General features: G+C 32.8%; 2 protein-coding genes across 2 annotated transcripts in view; one reads left to right on the top strand and one right to left on the bottom strand.

Annotated features, from left to right (window-relative positions):
• LOC135131751 (uncharacterized) overlaps positions 1–18,346 on the top strand; it is a 230,190-nt gene that overhangs the window by 165,893 nt on the left and 45,951 nt on the right. The gene's annotated exons all lie outside the window — the stretch shown is intronic.
• On the bottom strand, positions 3,609–17,017 carry LOC135133149 (repetitive organellar protein-like). The gene is made up of 4 exons (XM_064061434.1): positions 16,999–17,017; positions 7,197–7,273; positions 6,715–7,021; positions 3,609–6,667 (listed from the first exon to the last, which is right to left on the bottom strand). The coding sequence occupies exons 3-4, from the start codon at positions 7,013–7,015 to the stop codon at positions 3,684–3,686; spliced, it is 3,285 nt and encodes a 1,094-aa protein (XP_063917504.1). The 5' UTR covers positions 7,016–7,021; positions 7,197–7,273; positions 16,999–17,017; the 3' UTR covers positions 3,609–3,683.

The following is an 18,346-nucleotide window of genomic DNA, read 5'->3' on the forward strand; positions in this document are numbered from 1 at the left end:
TTGTATACAGAGTAAAATAAAAATTGGTTTAAAGTTATATAGATAGAGCCTCCCGCGCCCCTCGATTAAAAAAAAAGGAGACAACAAAGCAATACAAAGTTATTTAAAATATCCACATAAAAAGACTTAAAAACAAAGAATGAAAAAAAGACGATCACAAAGTTAAAAAAAATCGCTAAAAATAAAGCGATAAAAAATCAACAAAAAGGGTAGTGGAAATGTAAAAAATACGATAAAAACAAACGATATAACAATAAAATTAAAATCCAGCAAAAAAAGTGATGAAAAGAAGATGCACAAGAAACGATGATAAAAGTCATAAAAACGATTAAAAACAACAAAAGGGTTAAAATCCAATAAAAAAAGTAAAAAAAAATGTAATAAAAAAAAGCGAAACAAAACGCGACACAAAAGAAAGAAACAAAACAGGGAAATGCGAAAAAAAAATATAAAAAAAAACGTAGAAACAACAAAACAAATGAAAAAATAAAACGCGTTAAAAAAAGTGCATAAAAAACAAAAAATAAAAAAAATGACTAAAAACAAAAAGACGACAAAAAAGGAGTGCCAAAAGTTGAACAAGAAGCCTAAAAAAAAATGGGTCTAAGAAAGAAACGATGAAAAAAGACGAAAAAAAACAACAAAGGAGTCCAAAAAAAGGAAACAGAAACGTTATAAAAAACGAGAAAAATGAAAAAACGTCAAAAGAATGACGACAAAAAAAAGGGCTGAAAAACGTGAGAAAAAAAAAGGGCAAAAAAGTCCACAAAAGTACGACCAAAAAAATCGACTCAAAAAAATGCAAACAAAAATCCTTAAAAAAAAGTGAAACAAAGCGTTAAAAAATATGACGAAAAAAGACGAAAAAAATCGTTTTAGGACGTAAAAAGATGGGACATAAAAAAGCAACCAAACAAAAGGGGAAAACACAAAAAAGACAAGCTGCAAAAGAAAGTACACAAAAAGCAAGTAAAACGAGGCACAATAAAGAAAACAAAAACAATGACAAAATAAGAAGTGGATAAAAAAGTACACAGAAAAAAAACTAAAAAGCGACTAAAAGTAAAAAGACGATAAAAAGGGGTTAAAAACGCGATAAACACTATAAAAAACAATAAAAACGACAAAAACGGGCATCGAAAAGAAAAGGCAGACAAAAAATGCTACAAAAAATAACCACAAAAAAAGCTTTAAAAAAATGACAGAAAAGGATGACAAAGAGGGTAAAAACAAAACGCGATAAAAAAAGGCGAAAGAAATGAAAAGGCAAAAAAAACACAAAAAAAGGGACGAAAAAACTATACAAAAACGGCGATAAAAGTTCACGAAAAACACCATCGAAAACGCAACAATGGGTATGAAAAAAAGTGACAAAAAAGGATTATTAAAAAAGGCCAAAAAACACAAAAATGGGCAAAAAAAAAAGAATTTAAAAAAGGTGACAAAAAAAGCAACACAAGAAAAGATGACAAAATATGACAAAAAATAAGCCCTTCAAAAAAGGATGACAGAAACACTCAAAAAATGGGACTAAAAAAGAAACTACAAAAAAGACGTTAAAAAACGTCAAAAAAAGTCCAAAAAAAAAATAAAACAGAAAGTCAGTAAAAAAACGGGGATTAAAAAACGTAATAAAAAAACGGTAAAGAGATCCAGAAAAAAGAGCGACTAAAAGCAAAATGACGATAAAAAAAGGGGTTAAAAACGCGACAAAAAAGATGATAAAAGCCAATAAAAGTGACAAAAAAGGCAGGCAAAATACGACAAAAATGACTACAAAAAATGCGATAAAAAAAGAGCTACAAACAAAACGATTTTTCGATTTCAGTTTTTGGAGTTTTGAAGTATTCTTCAATTTCTCGATTTTCCAAATTTTTTATTTCTCGATTTCTCAATTTTCCGACGTTTCAAATTTTCGATTTTTTAATTTTTCGAATTTTCAATTTTTTAATTGTTAGCATCCCTGACTTTTCGATTTTTCGAATTTTCTCATTTATGTTTAAAAGAGTAAACCTGTAGAAAACTGCGGGGGATAAAATTTACCATTTCTTGTGAAGGGAAGACTATGTATATTAAGAAAAAAATGCAAAATACAAACCCCGCCCCCCACCCTATCTTATTTGTAACGATTTTTCTTTATTCATCGTGGGCCAAGGTGGGCGGAGCTTAATTACAAAATCGTTGCAGAGATATAAGGACCTTGCAATTAAACTCCGCCCCCGGGCTCATATTGCAACTGAGATGGCGGTGGGAAGGCGGGATTTAAATTTTACCTTTTTTCTAGACATATGTAGTGATCTTTTCACCAAGATGTTTAAAACGGTTAAAATGGTAATTTTTTGTTTTCGAAAACATCTATTTTACATTTGCGATTAAAGTGGGTGGGCGGGGCTTAATTTTTGACTTTTTTTTTTTAATTTATAGTTTTCTTTCAATAACATGATCGTTAAAACATGGTTCACATGGTAGTTTCTTGCAGAGAAACAAGGATTTTGCAATTAAGCTCCGCCCCTGGACTTACGACGAATAAAAAGAGTTGTCACAATTGAAAAAGGGGCGGGTGGGCGGGGTTAAGGGTAAATTTGTAGAGAAGTGTTGGGGATAAAATTTACCATTTTAAACTTGTTTTCAGTTTTTTGTTCTTAAGGTAAAACAACAACAAAATTTTACCACAATAAAAATTATAATACAAATCTTTTAATTTTGGCAAAATTTTGTAAAAGAGAAACCAAAATATATCAGATGGCGTAATTGGTACAGTTTTACAACACCTTGCCGCAATTAACGGAATTCTGTTGTACCTCATGTTAGTCAGGTTTAATTGAACATTGTTGGAGATTGTACCACTTACCTCTTTTCTGGTCCGTACTACAAAACCTAATTTTTTGCCGCTTCTTGTGATCAGTGTTCCCAACTACTCAGCAACCTCTGTCAGTATTATACAACTTGCGAACAAGAAAAATGAGTAAATTTTAATCAAAGAGCTTTTTTTTGTTCTTTAATGAAAATATAATCACGGACAGTTATGTGGTCGAGCAGCACACCCAGCATCAGCGTCCACTACTCTTTTAACCGCTGACACACAAACGCTCTTAACTCTTAATTACACAAAGTGTCCTTAATAAATCCTCTTCATTGCAACATACCACGCATAATCAATAGTAAATATTGGTTTACGATTTCAAATACGTCCAGTGGGTTTCAGCGCACAATAGAAGCTTTCAAAAGCTATGATTTTTCATTTTCTCCAATTCCACGCTTCGCTGGTACACCGTCCAGTCAATAAATTACCGCAGTTCCTGGAACCACCACGTTTCATTTTTTTGCGTAAGCACGTTTTAATTAATTTATTAACCGACTTTATTCAACCCCTGTAAAAAAATTCTTTTTATTTTATGACAGTCCCTCGTGTGACTTTTTCTAACTTAAATTCTCCCTTCAACATTGATTATGAAGTTTTACTACGACCATTACCATATCGAAAGTCCCATCATGTCTCCTGCGAATTCCCCCGGAGAATAATGGCCAAAGTTCGCAACCGCGTCGTTAATATTGTTAAACACTTCTAATTTCATATCCATTTGAATAAGATCGGCGATAAAAGCAGCCTGGTTGAATAAATTTTATTATTAATGGCACGTACATTATGAACACATTTTACTCTAATAAATAGACAATAGTATCTAGACTAAGGTTCCTGTCAAAACATTATTGCGGCTTTTAGCTGCTTCGTTCAATTTCCTCATACAACTATCGACTTCTCTAATGCAAGCTTCTTTCCTCAAAACCAACTCATTGTTGACTTGAAGCTTACCCAAACTCACTTTCAATTTAATTATTTCTTCGTCCAGATACGTATACTCGGAGTCGCCAAAATACCCATTGAAAGAATCGATTTTGATCAACATGATCTTCACTTCCTTCTCCAGTTTCTCGATTTCCTCCGTCTTCATGATCCTGTCGTCGAGAATGTCGCTGTACTTGTGTATATCTCGCATCAGTTTAGCCTTCTGGTTGTACAACTCGTGGGTCTGGTCGACGTTCATTTCGTCCAGTTTCAGAGTTCCTCTGACCAGGATTTCGTCAATATGGAGAAAATTCGGACTGGTTTCAGTCCCCACGAAACTCAAAATTTCGGGCTTGATTTCTTCTAGTTCGTGGGCGATTTTGGCTATTGTCATCGCCATGGTTTGGGAGTCGTCGTGGTGTTTTGGCTGCGCTTTTTCGACAACGTGGGGGCTGGCTCTAGTCAATAACTTCTGTTCTTGGATTTTCTGAAAATATAAATGTATGTCGTTGTATAGTCGGTCTTTGGCTTCACTAGAATGGTCATCTCTGATGTTGTCTAGTGCCAAAATCGACAACGTCAATCTCGCGTCAAGCTTATCTAGTTCTTCTTTGCTTATTGGTTCGTTCTGACTGAGTGTTTCTTTGACACTTTCCACGTTTTGTCTAATTTCCGTTAGTTCCTTACTCCCGGATTGTCTGACGTCGCGTTTGACTTTGTCGTACTGTTGGTCTTTGGTTGATTTTTGCTCCAAAATCATCTTGGTGTTCTCTATGTCTTGCTTAACCTTGAAAGCTACGTGACCGTCCTTGAATACCTTATCCGCTTTGTTGAAATACTTGTCCAAGTCGTTCTCAATCGTCTTGTACAACACGTTCTTGTAGGTACCACTATACCGCGAAACTTTTTCCTTCAACTTTCGCAAGTCTTTGTTGAAGATTTTTTCTTCCTCGGAACCCGAAGCGTTGTCGTTCTTCTTCATATCTTCCAAATTCGCCAAATAGCGGTCGATTTGTTGGACTATATCATCTCTGGACTTGGCAAGGTTGCCACGATTCGACGTTATTTGAAGATTTTTCAAGTAGTTTTTATTGTCGACAAGACTGTTCTTGATTGTGTCGTAGTCCTGGATCGTGCGACTAAAGTTTTGGATTTTGTTCCCCAAATCGTTGACTCGAGTACTCACAGACATGATATCTATTAGAATATCTTCTGTAGTACTTTTGCGGCTTGACATGTTGTTGTCTAGAAGGAGCAAGACGTTGTCGATGTATTTGACGAGGTTTTCGCCCGATTTAGCCCCATCGTCGTCACGGGATAGAGCGTCAACTTCGCTTCGGTAGCTCTCGAGTTTGTTTTTCAGGTCTTTGTAAAGCTGGGTCTCCTTGGTGTACCTTGAGTTTTCGATGAGGACTTGGAGGGTTTCCACTTCTTTTTGGATGTTGTCGATTTGGGTGTGCACTGGAGGCACTGAATTGAATACAGGTTGAAGACTTGTTTCCTTGACTGTGACTAAAAGAATGTCTGGATCGTCCCTCTTGACTTGACTTGGATTTTGGGGTACTAATTTGTCAGTGGTGGTTTTGGTTTGACATAGAGTCAATTTGTGGTCAATGATCGCTTTGACTTGTGTCAAAAGAGGAACCACGTCTTTTAGTTCGTCTGAAGAATAAGTGTCTGGAAGACCATTCGCAGCCGCCACCAAATCACTTGGGTTTGTCTTTCGCAAAACCACTTGCTTCGGTTTCTCTTCATTGTCTTTGGCTTTCTGATCCAAAGCCACTATATTATTGTCAATGTTGTACAAAACGTATTTTTTCTTCTCGTCGATTTTGGTGTTGATTTCCAAAACCTTACCGACGTATTCCCTGAGTTGGGTTAGGTATTGTCGATGTTTCTTGTAGGTGTCGCTTTGCATGGTCTCAGTGAACTGTTTCAGGTCGATTTTGTACTGAAAGTGCCTCCACTCGGCTTGGTTCAACCGTTCTTCCATTTCCACCCGCGTGAAAGCGTTCTCCACGTTCAACAAAACGTCAGACACCTCCGCCTTCTTCAACCCTATTTCTTGATCCATTTCTTCAATCGAGTTCAGTTTGTTCTTGTACCCGTTGAAGGTTTCCTTCTCCGTGTTGAAGTTCTTCTGGTTCAGGTTTTTCCCGATCGTCAACAACCCCTTGTGGATTTCGTCCAAGTCCTGGACACACTTCTCCCGCATTTCCTTCTGGTGGAGCTCCGCGAGATACTTGAGGTCGCTTTCTTCCGTCAACTGCCTCTTGATTTTGTCGATTTGTTGGAACGCCTTCTGCAAATTCTTCTCCAAGAGTTCTTTGCGTTCTTCGTTGAGTATCTGGTTGTTGACGTTGACCATTTGGAGGTCGGTCATTAGGGTTTGAATCGACTTTGACAAAAAGTGCAGGCGACTTTTGTCTCTGTTCGTTTGAGCTACCTTGACTTCGGTCTTCAACGTCTCGAGTTTCTTTTCTATATCGTCGAGGGTGCTCTTGCTGTCTTTGGTGGTTATTTTCGGCGCTTCTTTCTTCGGTTCTTCTTTCCAGGAGGTGCGTTTCTCGGTTAGGGATTGTCGTTTTTCGGAGAGAGACGCGCGTTTTAGGGAGGAGTTGGGTCGACGAAGGGAGCCCGCTTCTGACTTTGAGTCCTCCTCAAACTTGGTTAGGAGTTCCTGGGTGACTGACGAAATGAGTTTTTGGGCGGCGTCGTTGTCGCTCTTTTTGGATTTTTGGGCGAGGAGTTGCGAGTAGTTGACGAGGTCTTGTTGCAAGCGCTCGTACTCCTCGGGTTGAATTTTGCCGTTCCGGATCTGGCGTCTGATGTCTTGGACGGCATCGGTGATGGACCTGACTGACTTGCGTTTGTCTTTGGCTGGAAGTGATGGGTGAGGTTTGGTTAGTTTATGCGTGAGTACTCACAGTATTTTTTCGACGACGCGCGACTGAACGAGTTGGTGGGGACGGCAGCTAGATCTAGATTGACTTCTTGTTTCAGAGCATCTAGTTCTTTGGAGGTGATTTCGATTAGTTGCTCTACCGTGTACACGCTGCTAGCGCGGACGTTCCTGCTACCTTCTATATCTCTGGAGTATTTCTGCAAAAGTAGCTGGATTCTTTCGACATCGTTGGCTGTGATTTTTCCAACTCGGACGTCTTTTCGGATTCTATTCAACGACTGTGTCACCTGGTCAAGTTTATGTTTGGACTCTTGCTGGCCCATTTTTACCTAATTAACACACCGTGTTTACAAGGTTGTGATAAACACAAGAAATTGATCAACAACACGGATTTCTTATCTAAGCAGGTTACTGGGTAAGGGCGTAAACATGCACAATAGCACGCAACCTTGGACTTTGACACCCGACGACACACGATTATGACTAATTAAAATGCACTCTCACCTCTTTCTTTGGAACTATTTTAACTTCAATCCACACACCATCACAAGCTTCACCGACCGCTGCGACATCCAGTTAACCTCAAACAAAAGTGAAAATAATTGTAACCCGTTATCACTGATAGTAAAGATAACATGATAACGACAGAACGATTCACACAACTAATCCCCTTATCGCGTGGCATTCCAGAGGCAAATCTTTCGACTCGGAAGAGATCATGTTCGCAATCTGCGACCAGATGGGTGTCATTCTTGATACTATCGTACGATTTGATTCACGATGTGTCTAATTGGAAACAACCTTGGCTGTTACGTACTGTACAAACACGTGTTGTGTTTGGAGTGTTAACGTAATTAGGAGGAATGTTAGAAGTGCGGCGTTCCGCAGGGGTGGAAGCGCGGGCCGCGGCTGTGCGGGGTGATCGGAGTGATTTTTTACTGTATTGCTATTTTCTGCTACAGTAGGTTTTGTAATTGCAATTAAAATCAATTGTTTGGACGCTGCCGTGACAGCAGTGCGAGCGCGAGCGGTCATGCGGAAAAATAAAATTGGGAGGTATTAAAAACGGATTAGGGGAACTGTTGACTTTGGGTTGGTAGGTTTTAAGAATTGTGTGAGTCAGTGGTAATAAAATTGTAAAAAATCGGAGTGATTAGAGTGTTGTTAGGATTAAATTGTGGGAATTTCCTTGAATGAGCTCCCGAAGCTGATGTGCGACAACGCATGGGTGTTGCTGATTTGATGGTGTCGGGGTCAACTTTGTTATTAATAGGCTCGGAATAGAGGTTCGGAGAAATTTCAGTCACAATGACGAGGGAATTTTTCTAGTGAATTATATTTTTAAATTAGAACGTTTTAAGTGCATCTCAATTAATAGTCCAGTAAAATGACTGCAACCTATTTTTAAAAATAATAATAAAATAATACAAGAAAATAAAAAATATTTTAACAACAATTTTTTGGAAAACAAAGTTCAAAAATAATTTGCTTCTTTTTTATGTTTCACCAAAACTGCATTTTTTTTTAAGTGACTCTTAAATTCAAGACTAATATTCCACGAAAAAAGAGATTTCCAAGCTTCAGAGATTTTACAGAAAAATGTTCTAATATTTTCCAAAAGCAATCCAAATCCAATTGGAAAGAAAGACAAAATTACAGCAAACTTTTCGTGGATTGCGAAAATGAAGTCATTATTGTCTATTTTTTGAAACAACCGAGAAACAACGGAAAACATTTTTCAAAAATTTCAAAAAATAAGTTAGTTGAAAGAGTGAAAAAATTACAAACTAAAGAAGAATTTCCGTTGTCCAATTACGAATTTGAAACAATTTTTGTTATTTTTCTTTAACCAAGCGAAAAAAAAATAGGAAAATAATTTCCCCAAATTTTCCCAAAATTCATATAACAGGGTTTATTTAACTGGAGAAAAGTACTATCTTGTAGAGAATTCTTCTCAGTTACTTTTACTAAATATCTATAGAATGACCTAGAAAATAGAAAATATTATCGAAACATTTTTCAAAATAAAAAAAAGTCAAAACCAGTTCGAACAAAAAAAAATAATCGCTATAGTTTTACCAAAAATTTTCCAAAAAAAGTTCAGAGCTGAAAATAACTTTTAGTAAATTTTTCTAATTTAAAAAAAAAAGTATAGAAAAAAGGAACACAAAAAAAAATTTCAAAATAAACTAAAACAGGCATGATTCAAGTGAAAAAATAAAAGACTTATGAAGAATTTCCATTGTCGAATTATGAGTTTGAAACAATATTCGCTATATTTTTTCAATCAAACGAAAAAAAATGAGAAAATAATTTTTCGAAATTTTCCCAAAAATGATATAATAGACTTTATTCAACTGAAAAAAACTACTGACTTCTAGAGAGTTCTCCTCAGATTTCGAATCTGAAGTCACATCTTCCAAATCTGTTTAAATAATCTAGAAAAATGGAAAAACATTTTCCAAAATTAACAAAAAAACAAATGGTCCGACTGTATCTAAATGAAAAGAATGAGAAATTTTTTTTATTTAAGCAGATTTTTCGTAGATTACGAAAATAAAGTTATTTTTTGTCTATATCTTCAAAAAACCGAGAAACAATGGAAAACATGTTCGAAAAATTTCCAAAAAAAAAATATAGGAATCATTCAAGTGAAAAAATGCAAATTTATCAAAAATTTTTCTTTAACCAAGCGAAAAAATTGAGAAAACGATTTTCCTAAATTTTCCTAAAAATAATATAACAGGCCTTTTTCAAAAAGAGAAAAGTATTTACTACCTTATAGCGAATTATCCCCAGATTTCGAATTTGAAGAGATTTTTACTAAATTTCTTAAATGGACTAAAAAATTAGAAAATATGATACAAACATTTTTCCAACAAGTGTTAAAACAGCTTCTTACTCGAACAAAAAACAAGCGATCATTTTAGAGACAATATTTCGTAAATTTACCAAGCTGAAGTCATTTTTGCTATGGGTTTTAGAAAATCTAGAAAAAAGGAAAAACGTTTTCCAAAATTTTTCCAAAAAAAAATTTCAGGTTACCTAACCAATGAAAACGGAGACAAACTTACAGCAAATTTTTCGTAGATTACAAAAATGAAGTCCTGTACTGCCTATTTTTTCAATGAACTAAGAAAAAGTGAAAAATGTTTTTTAAAAATTTTGAAAAAGAATTTTTAAAATGGGCATCGTTCAACTGAAAAGACGAAAACTTGCGGAGATTTTTCATCGTCTAATTACAAATTTGAAACAATGTTTCTCATATTTCTTTAACAATTGCGGAAGAAAATGAGAAAATAATGTTTTCAAATTTTCCTAAAAATAATATAACAAAAAAATCCAAAAGAAATTAAAATCATCATCAAGTGAAAACAAGAAAAACTTATATTGTCTAATTACGAATTTGAAACAATGCTCGTTATGTCTTTAATAAAGGAAAAAAATGAGAAAACAGTTTTCCCAACTTTTCCCAAAAATGATATAAGAGGCTTTTTATTCAACTGGAAAAAACTACTGACTTGTCGAGAGTTCCCCCAGATTTCGAATCTGCAATCACTTTTACTAAATATCTTCAAATGGTCTAATAATGGAAAAATATGATCCAAAAATTTTTCAAAAAAGTGTTAAAACGTTATCTATTCCAACAAAAAAAAAGGATAATCTTAAAGACAATATTTCCCAGATTTACGAATCTGAAATCTCTTTTGTTATAGTTTTTCAGAAAATCGAAAAAACACGAAAACATTTTCCAAAAATTTTCCAAGAAAAAAATGTTCCAACTATCTGTCCAAATCAAAAGTATGAGAAATGTATAGCAAATTTTTCGTAGAATAAAAAATAAAGTCATGTTTTGTCTATTTCTTCAAAAAACCGAGAAACTATGGAAAACATTTTTCAAAAATTTCCAAAAAAGATAACATTATAGACGTCAGTCGAGTGAAAAAATGCAAACTTATCAAAAATATCCGTTGTCTAATTAGTAATTTGAATCAATTTTTGTTATATTTTTTAAGCAAAAGAAAAAAAATAGAAAAATAATTTTCCCAAATTTTCTAAAAAATTATACACAGGCTATATTCGAAGGAAGAAAAGTATCTTTTTTGTAGGGAATTGTTCCCAGATTTCGAATTTGAACTCATTTTTATTAAATTTCTAGACCTAGAAAAATGCAAAAATATGATCCAACAATTTTTCAAAAAAAAGTGTTATAACGGGTTCTATCTGAACAAAAAAAAAAAACGATAAGCTTACAGAAAATATTTCCTAGATTTACAAATCTGGGGTCATTTTTGCTATGGTTTTTCAAAAATCAAGGAAAAAGACAAATATTTTACAAAAATTTTCAAAAAAAAAAATGTTCCGACTGTCTGCCTAAATGAAAAGAATGAGAAACTTATAGCAAATTTTTCGTAAAGTTCGAAAATAAAGTCATGTTTTGTCTATTTCTTCAAAGAACCAAGGAACAATAGAAAATATTTTTAAAAAATTTCCAAAAAAAATTAACATTATAGGCTTCATTCGAGTGGAAAAAAGTAAACTTTTCAAAAATTCCATTGTATAATTATATACGAATTTGAAATAATTTTTGTTATATTTCTTTAACCAAGCGAAAAAAATGGAAAAATAAGTTTCCCAAATTTTCTCAGAAATTATATATAAACTATTTTCAAAGAGAGAAAAGTGCTCTCTTGTAAGGAATTCTCCCAGATTTCGAATCTGAAATCATTCTTACTAAATCTCTTCAAATAACCTAGAAAAATGCAAAAAATAATCCAAAAATTTTTCAAAAAAAGTATTAAAACGGGTTCTGTTTCGAACAAAAAAAAAAACGATAAGGTTACACAAAATATTTCCTAGATTTACGAATTTTTGCTATGGTTTTTCAAAAATCGAGGAAAAAGACAAACATTTTTCAAAAATTTTCCAAACAAAAATGTTCCGACTGTCTGTCCAAATGAAAAGAATGAAAAACTTGTAGCAGGTTTTTCCTAGAATACGAAAATACGGTCATGTTTCGTCTATTTCTTTAAAAAACCGGGAAACAATAGAAAATATTTTTCAAAAATTTCCAAAAAAAATTAACAATATAGGTGTCTTTCAAGTGAAAAAAAATGCAAATTTATCAAAAATTTACAGGGATTTTTCGAAGATTACGAATCCGAACTTAAAATCACTTTTACTAAATATCTAGAAAATAATCCAAAAATTTTTTCAAAAAAATGTTAAAACGGATTCTATTCAAACAAAAAAACGTAAGTTAACAGACAATATTTTCTAAATTTACGAATCTGAAAAGGTTTTCGGTACAATTTTTGAAAAAATCGAGAGAAAAGGAAAACATGTTTCAAAAATTTTCCAAAAAAAAATTATTCAAAGTGTCTATCCATATGAAAAGAAAGAATTTTGATCTCTAAATACGAATTTGAAACAATTTTGTCACATTTCGTTAATCAAATGACAAAACAATGGGAAAAGAATGTTCCCAAATTTTCCCAAAAATTGTATATCAGGCCTTATTCAAACTGAAAAAAGTATTGTTTTGTAAATAAATTCTCCCCAGCTTTCGAATCTGAAGTCACTTTTACTAAGTCTCTTCAAATGGGCTAGAAAAATGAGCAAATATGATCCAAAAAGTTTTCAAGAGTGTTAAAACAGATTCTACTCGTACAAAAAAAAAACGGTAATCTTAGAGAAGTATTTCTTAGATTTACAAAGTTGAAGTCATTTTTGCTATGATTTTTCAAGAAATCTAGAAAAAAGGAAAAACACTTTCCATACATTTTCCAAAAGAAAAATTCAGACTATTTAAATGAAAATAGAGACAAACTTAAAGCAAATTTCGTAGGTTACGAAAATTCTGTTTCTTCAAAGAACTAAAGAGAAATGAAAAATAAAAAAAATCCAAAAAGAGATTAAAATTGGCATCATTTAACTGAAAGAACGAAATCTTGCAAACAATAGACGAATCTGATGTGGTTTTTGCTATACTTTAAAAAAATAGAGAAAAAAAGGAAAACAAAAAAAATCCAAAATAAACTAAAACAGGCATAACTCAAGTGAAAAAACAAAAGACTTATGAAGAATTTCCTTTGCTGAATTATGAATTTGAAACAATGTTCGCTATATTTATTTAATCAAACGAAAACAAAATGAGAAAATATTTTTTCCAAATTTTCCCAAAAATGATATAACAGACTTTATTCAACTGAAAAAAACTACTGACTTGTAGAAAGTTCTCCTCAGATTTCGAATCTGAAGTCACATCTACCAAATCTCTTTAAATAATCTAGAAAAATGGAAAAACATTTTCCAAAAATTTTCCAAAAAAAAATGGGGCGACTGTTTATCCAATTGAAAAGAATGAGAAACTTATAGCAAATTTTTCGTAGAATACGAAAATAAAGTCATGTTTTGATAATTTCTTCAAAAAACCCGGAAACAAAGGAAAATATTTTTCAAAAATTTCCAAAAAAAAAATTAACATTATAGGCGTCATTCAAGTGAAAAAATGCAAAACTTATCAAAGATTTCTATTTTTCTTTAACCAAACGAAAAAATTAAAAAATTGGGAAAATAGAAAAGTGAAAAATCTTGTAGAGAATTATTCCCAGATTATGAATTTTAAGTCATTTTAACTAAATTTCTTAAATGGCCTAGAAAAATGAGAAAATATGATCGTTCTAAAAAGTGTTAAAACAGATTCTACTCGAACAAAAAACAAACGATAATTTTAGAGACGATATTTTGTAAATGTACCAAGCTGAAGTCATTTTTGCTATGGGTTTTAGAAAAATCAGGAAAAAAGGAAAAACATTTTCCAACATTTTTTCAAAAAAATAATTTTCAGACTATCTAACCAATGAAAAGTCCTTTGCTATCTATTTTTTCAATCAACTAAGAAAAAGTGAAAAATATTTTTAAAAAATTTGCAAAAAGAAATTAAAATGGGCATCATTCAAGTGAAAGGACGAAAACTTATGGAGAATTTTCATCGTCTAATTGCAAATTTGAAACATTTTTTGTCATATTTCTTTAACCAAGTGGAGGAAAATGAGATTTTTTTTTCAAATTTTCCCAAAAGTAATATAACAAAAAAATCCAAAAGAAATTAAAATATGTATCCATCAAGTGAAAAAAAAAAAAGAAAAACTTCCATTGTGTAATTACGAATTTGAAACAATGTCTTTAATCAAGCGAAAAAAAATGAGAAAATAGTTTTCCCAAATTTTCCCAAAAACGATATAACAGGTTTTATTCAACTGGGGAAAACTTCTGATGTGTCCAGAGTTCTCCCCAGATTTCGAATCTGAAATTACTTTTATTAAATGTCTTCAAATGGTCTAAAAAAATGGGAAAATACGATCCAAAAATTTTTCAAAAAGTGTTAAAACGGGTTCTATCGAACAAAAAAACGACAGTTTTAAAGACAATATTTCCTGGATTGACGATTATGAAGTTTTTTTGCTATAGTTTTAAAAAAAGTCGAAAAAAAATGTTTGAAGAATTTTCCAAAAATAAACGTTCAGACTATCTATTTAAATGAAAAAAAAACGGAAGCTTATAGGGTATTTTTCGAGTATTAATCTGAATTAATATGAAGTCACTTTTATTAAATCTCTTCAAATTGTCTAGAAAAAATGAGAAAATATGTTCCAAAGATTTTTCAAAAAAATGTTAAAAGGGATTCTATTCGAAAAAAGAAAGGATAATCTTAAAGACAATATTTCCTAGATTTGCAATTCTGAAATCTTTTTTCTTATAGTTTTTCAAAAAATCGAGAAAAGAAAGAAAATATTTTCCAAAACTTTTCAAAAAAAAAATGTTCCAACTGTGTGAAAAGAATTTCTTAGAATGCGAAAATAAAGTCATGTTTCGTCTATTTCTTAAAAAAACTGGAAAACAATGGAAAACATTTTTCAAAAATTTCCAAAAAAATTAACACTATAGGGGTCATTCAAGTGAAAAAATGCAAACTTATCAAAAATTTCCATTGTCTAATTACCAGTTTGAAACAATTTTTGTTATATTTTTTTAAGCAAGAGAAAAAAAATGGAAAAATAATTTTCCCAAATTTTCTAAAAAATTATATATAGGCTATATTCAAAGGAAGAAAAGTATTTTTCTGTAGGGAATTGTGCCCAGAAGCCCAGATTTCGAATTTGAACTCATTTTTAATAAATTTCTTCAAATGACCTAGAAAAATGCAAAAATGTGATCCAAAAATTTTTCAAAAAAAGTGTTATAACGGGTTCTGTTCGAATAAAACAAATATTTCCTAGATTTACGAATCTGAGGTCATTTTTTCTATGGTTTTTCAAAAATCAAGGAAAAAGACAAACATTTTTCAAAAATTTTGCAAAAAAAATGTTCCGACTGTCTGTCCAAATGAAAAAACTGAGAAACTTATAGCAAATTTTTCGTATAGTACGAAAATAAAGTCATGTTTTGTCAATTTCTTCAAAGAACCGAGAAACAATGAAAAACATTTTTCAAAAATTTGAAAAAAAAATTAACATTATGGGCGTCATTCGAGTGAAAAAATGTAAACTTATCAAAAATTTCTATTGTATAAAAAATGTTAAATAAAGAAAATATTTTCTAGATTTACGGGTCTGAAGTTATTTTTGCTATGGTTTTTCAAAAATCACGAAAATAACATTTCTCAAGAATTTTCCAAAAATAAATGTTCAAACTATATCTATTCAAACGAAAAAAAAAAGTGAAACTTTTAGGGAATTTTTCGAGGATTACCAATCTGAAATATGAAGCAACGTTTATTAAATCTCTTCAAATGGCCTAGAAAAATGAGCAAATATGATCCAAAAATTTTTCAAAAAAGTGTTAAAACTGGTTCTATTTGACCAAAAAAACGATAATCTTAAGACAATATTTTCTAAATTTACGAATCTGGAATCGTTTTTGTTATAGTTTTTCAAAAAATCGAGAAAAAAAAGCAAAGCATTTTCCAAAAATTTCCCAAAAAAAGAAAGGGTCCGACTGTCTATCCAAATAAAAAGAATGAAAAAACTTTTTCGTAGATTACAAAATAAAGTCTTGTTTTGTCTATGTTTTCAAAGATCCGAGAAACACTTGAAAACATTTTTCAAAATTTTCAAAAAAAAATTAAGATCATAAGCGTCATTCAAGTAAAAAATGCAAACTTATGAAAAATTTCCATTATTTAATAACGAATTTGAAACAATCTTCGTGATATTTCTTTAACCATGCGAAAAATAATTTTCCCAAATTTTCAGAAAAATGATATACAGGCTTTATTCAAAGGGAAAAAATTACTCTTTTGTCGGGAATTCTTCCCAAATTTCGAATATGAAGTTATTTTTACTAAATGTCTTGACCTAGAACAATGAAAAAATATCGAAACATTTTTCAAAATAAACAATGTTAGAACGGGCTCTGTTCGAATAAAAAAAAACGATAAGCTTACAGAAAATATTTTCATAAAATTTACGACTCTGAGGTCATTTTTGCTATGATTTTTCAAAAATCAAAAAAAAAAAACAAATGCTAATTTTCCAAAATTTCCCAAAAAATTGGTACTACATGTTCAAATCAAAAGAAGGAGGAGCTTATGGGGCATTTTTCGAGGATTACGAATCTGAAATCTGAAGCTACTTTTACTAAATCTTTTCAAAGGGTCTAGAAAAGATGAGAAAATATGATCCAAAAATTTTTCAAAAAAGTAAAAACAGATTCTACTCGTATTCGAACTAAACAAGGTCATCATACAGAAAATATTCCCTATATTTGCGTTTCTGAGGTAATTTTTGCTATATTTTTCCGAAACAATTGAAGAAAAATGGACATTTTCCATAAAAACGCCAAAAATATTTTTCAAAAATAATTCAAATAAAAAAAATAGATAACCCGTTTTTCATTTAAAGCGAGATTTAACTTGCAAAATGTTAAAATGACGTCATCAAATTTTTGGAAAGGAAAACAAACAAATTGAGTCATAGATTTTCACCCGAATCTGTCTAAAAGTTTTGAAGATTATCCCCCTAATAGAATCGCTAACAGACCTACTTTTTCATATTCTAGGAAAAACACGTAATTAACCATCGTCGAACGCCCCCTACTCGTGCCCTTACCAAATTCCGACGCCCGATAAAAGTTCTAGATCGTTCCCATTTATCTATCTATCTCTGCATCTAATACACAAAATTAAAATATGTATTATTGTTTGTCGCGTTGTACACAACACAATTTCGACGAAAACACTTATCATATATTATTATTATTATTATTACACTTGTTAGTTTTATTGTTGTGATTTACTACTTACAATTCCAAATCGATCGAATAACTTTCCACGAACATGTGAAGAGTGTGTGTCTTATCATGACTTTAATTATTCGCCGTATCATCACTGATAAGCCTCCATGACCACCCAAATCCGTTCCTTACCTACATATTGCGCCAATTTCCCCAACAATTAATAACCCAACTCGCATTTCACAATAATTTATTTGTCTTTATCCTTACATAACCTTAATCACCAATGACTAAGTCGCGTGACAACATATTTGAGCATGACACATCTAATATCTATCCCTACAATCTAGACAAAACAAACTTAAATATAGGTCGTTCTTATGCTCCTCGGCGACAAGTTGGTCTCTGGTACCGCGACATCACTACTCTTACTCGGAACTTCGTCATAGTCGTCGTCATCGTCACCATCCACATCGTCATCGAGCGCCTTCTCATCCAAGAAAGACACACAACTCCCTATGTAGTTATTGCAGAGCTTGAGCTGCTCGAGGATGTCTTCATCACTGGTAGAAATCGTGTGCAAATCGGCGGAGTAATTCTCCAATTGTCGCTTGATCCTGTTGTAGTGAATCCCGTTCCTTCGTCCCACGAACTGGCTAATCTCCGACTCTACAACCTCGATTTCTTTACGTATGGCAGCAATTTTCTCTTCGTTGTGTAAATTCGACTCCTCTGTCTTTCTGTGTATGGACTCCAATATGGTACCCGGTAACACCGGAACTCCTAATTTCATAGCAGAGAGGCGCTTGTTGGTTTGTGGACTCGCCTCGATCTGTTCCACTTGAATCACCTTCAACTCAACCGTTTTTCTCCTTTCGGGGGTTTGCTCCACTTCGTTCACTTCCTCCACGAAAACTTCATCATCATCGTCTTTCTCCTGGTTGTCGTCGTCGTGCTCCTCCTTGTCACCTTTCTTCGATGGCACTGCTTTCACCTTGTCTTGGTTTTCCTTCAACTTGTCCTCCAGGAGCTTGTAACAATCCTCAGTTTTCTTCAGCGCTTCCGCGTAGATGTTCCTGATTTGGGGCTGCAGGCCCTTCGAGTGCGTTCTCAACTCGCGCTCTGCCGTCTCGATCCGCGCTTTCAGCTCCACGTAGTCGGTGTTCTCTTCAGTGCCCTTGAACTTGCGGATGTCTTTGGCGAGTTTCTCAGCCTTGGACTTGACCCCATGGATGGACTTCCTCTGGCTTCGACGTAACACCGTGTTACGTCTTTCTAACGGGGATTTTGAGCCCACCACACCCATTGGACGCTGTGTTGTACACGTTATAAACAAAGTGTTCTCGTTTCGTAACACACTGATAACTTATCTTATTAATAACACGTCGAAAATGTCTTCTCTGTAGAAACGCATGTGT

This window comes from Zophobas morio, unplaced genomic scaffold (assembly GCF_036711695.1).
Source record: "Zophobas morio isolate AGI-343-1 ecotype UQ-CSIRO unplaced genomic scaffold, CSIRO_AGI_Zmor_V1 ptg000021l, whole genome shotgun sequence".
In the NCBI taxonomy this organism is placed as follows: Eukaryota; Metazoa; Arthropoda; class Insecta; order Coleoptera; family Tenebrionidae; genus Zophobas; species Zophobas morio.